This window comes from Orycteropus afer, unplaced genomic scaffold (assembly GCF_000298275.1).
Source record: "Orycteropus afer afer isolate SDZICR_OR568_19922 unplaced genomic scaffold, OryAfe1.0 scaffold00037, whole genome shotgun sequence".
Taxonomy (NCBI): Eukaryota; Metazoa; Chordata; class Mammalia; order Tubulidentata; family Orycteropodidae; genus Orycteropus; species Orycteropus afer.
Genome location: NW_006921624.1, coordinates 4,531,142 through 4,533,400, shown reverse-complemented (window position 1 = coordinate 4,533,400; position 2,259 = coordinate 4,531,142). Strand labels below are relative to the sequence as shown.

The window sequence follows — 2,259 nt, the reverse complement described above, 5'->3', positions numbered from 1 at the left end:
CCAATCAAGGAAACAACCAACCAACATTTACTCAGTGTCCACTTTGTGCCAATTACTGAACTTAATATGGAAAAAAGTGCCAGACAATACTACTACAACTTAAAATACAGTATATTAAGTACTTTAATAGTGGTACATACAAGGCTCAGAGGGGGCAAAGATAGGAATGGAGATAAGTTTGAATGAATACATGTTCTTTCTTTACTTAGGTGACATTTTGCAGGCTTCGAACTCACCAGTGGTGTTTCATTCTGTTTAATGTCATCCTATTTCACGCCTTACTTTTTGGGGCTGACTTTGTGGAAGAATACTTTCTGCATTCATTGCCTCATGTGGATATGAAAAGTCTTGAAATTAAGGATAAAGCAAGAAAATTGAACATGGAACCCCTAAGAAGCAATGTCTCCAACTACTATATCCTGAGCCAGGCAGAAGTGTGTGAAGGGAAGAACATTTTTTTGCTCTCTCTCATCTTCAGTAGCCCAGGAAATGGGACAAGGAGGGACCTGATCAGGAAAACCTGGGGTAATGTGACCAGTGTCCAAGGGCACTCCATCCTCACACTATTTGCTTTAGGAATGCCTGTTCTGGTAACTACCCAGCAAGAGATAGACAAGGAGTCTCATAAGAATAACGATATAATTGAAGGAATCTTCTTGGACACTTCTGAGAACCAAACCCTGAAGATCACTGCCATGACACAGTGGGCTGTAACTTTCTGCCCCAATGCCCTGTTCATTCTCAAGGTTGATGAAGGGATGTATGTCAATCTACCAACCTTGGTGGACTATCTTCTCAATCTGAAAGAACATCTTGAAGAGATCTACGTAGGAAGAGTAATCCATCAGGATGCACCCAACAGAGATCCTCACAGCCAAGAATTTGTTCCTCTTAGTAAATACCCAGAAAAGTACTACCCAGATTACTGCAGTGGTGAGGCCTTTATAATGTCCCAGGATGTGACTAGGATGATGTATGTAATTTTCAAGGAAGTACCCATTATGGTACCTGCTGATGTGTTTGTAGGAATTTGTGCTAAGTCCATTGGCCTTATACCCATCCACAGTTCAAGGTTTTCTGGGAAAAAGCACATCAGCTACAACAGATGTTGCTATAAATTCATTTTCACATCCTCAGAAACTACAGATGCTGAAATGTTCCTGGCATGGAAAGAAATTAATGATGGAAAAGAATGCACACTGTTTGAGACTTACTATGGGCTCATTTCCTGCAAACTTCTGACATATCTTGACAGTTTTAAACATTTTCATGTGGGCACCATAAAAGATAATGCCATGTATTTTGGTGATTAGGATTTGTTTTTTCTTACATGTCTATTCTTTTTAAATTACTTTTTACTCTGCTACAGAAAGCATCCCTCCTTCCTCGTGTTTTAAGTACTGTCTCTGAATCTTTAATTGTACTTTAAAAGTTGTAGAATGTTCTTAGTGCTCTACTACATTAGATTTTATTGCGATCTCATTTTAAGGAATTTATATTCGTGTAGCATGAGTTCTTTCAAAATAAAACCTTTCAAATGAAAGCTACTTGGAAACAATTAGTCCAAAGGACTAATGGACCATGGAATCCACAGCCCCCTGGACCAGAGACCAGATGAACTATATGGTGCCTGGCTACCACTACCAACTGCTCTGAAAGGGATCACATCAGAAGGTCCTGAATGAAGTGGGAGAAAATTGTGGAACAAAACTCAAAATTATATTTGAAAAAAAAAAAAAAAAAAATCAGGCTTACTGGTGAGATACACATTGTGGAACCTCTGAGACTATGTCCCTTGGTCACTCCCTTTGGACCTGGAACTGAACTCACTCTCAGCTGAATTTTGAGTCAAACAATAGATGGGTTTACAAAGCAAACAATAACTATAGGAAGGCAGATACTTCTTAGAACGATCAACCATTGGAGAGCAAAAGGGCAGCATTTGCCCAAAGGCAAAGTTCAGAATGCAGTAAGGGTTAAGAGAGGAGGAACAGAAACAAGAAACTCTGGGAGGATATAGGAGTCATGTTACATTGAGGGGACTGCAATCAATAACGTGAAACAAAATGTGTGTGAACTGCTGCCTGGAAAACTGATTTGTTCTGCAAACTTTCATCCAAATCACAATAAAACATTAAAAAACAAAACAAAACAAAAAAAACCGCCTCTGAGGAAAGGGAAAACATTAAATTTAATTTTAACTGTAAGTCCTGCTTCTCTTTACAATTAAATGGTGACTATTCTTTTTTTTTCTCTTTT

General features: G+C 38.6%; 1 protein-coding gene across 1 annotated transcript; it reads left to right on the top strand.

The window, feature by feature from the left end:
• Positions 1-215: 215 nt before the first annotated feature.
• Positions 216-1,313, top strand: B3GALT9 (beta-1,3-galactosyltransferase 9). Its single transcript, XM_042780395.1, has one exon. The coding sequence runs from the start codon at positions 339-341 to the stop codon at positions 1,311-1,313; it is 975 nt and encodes a 324-aa protein (XP_042636329.1). The 5' UTR covers positions 216-338.
• Positions 1,314-2,259: the final 946 nt, after the last annotated feature.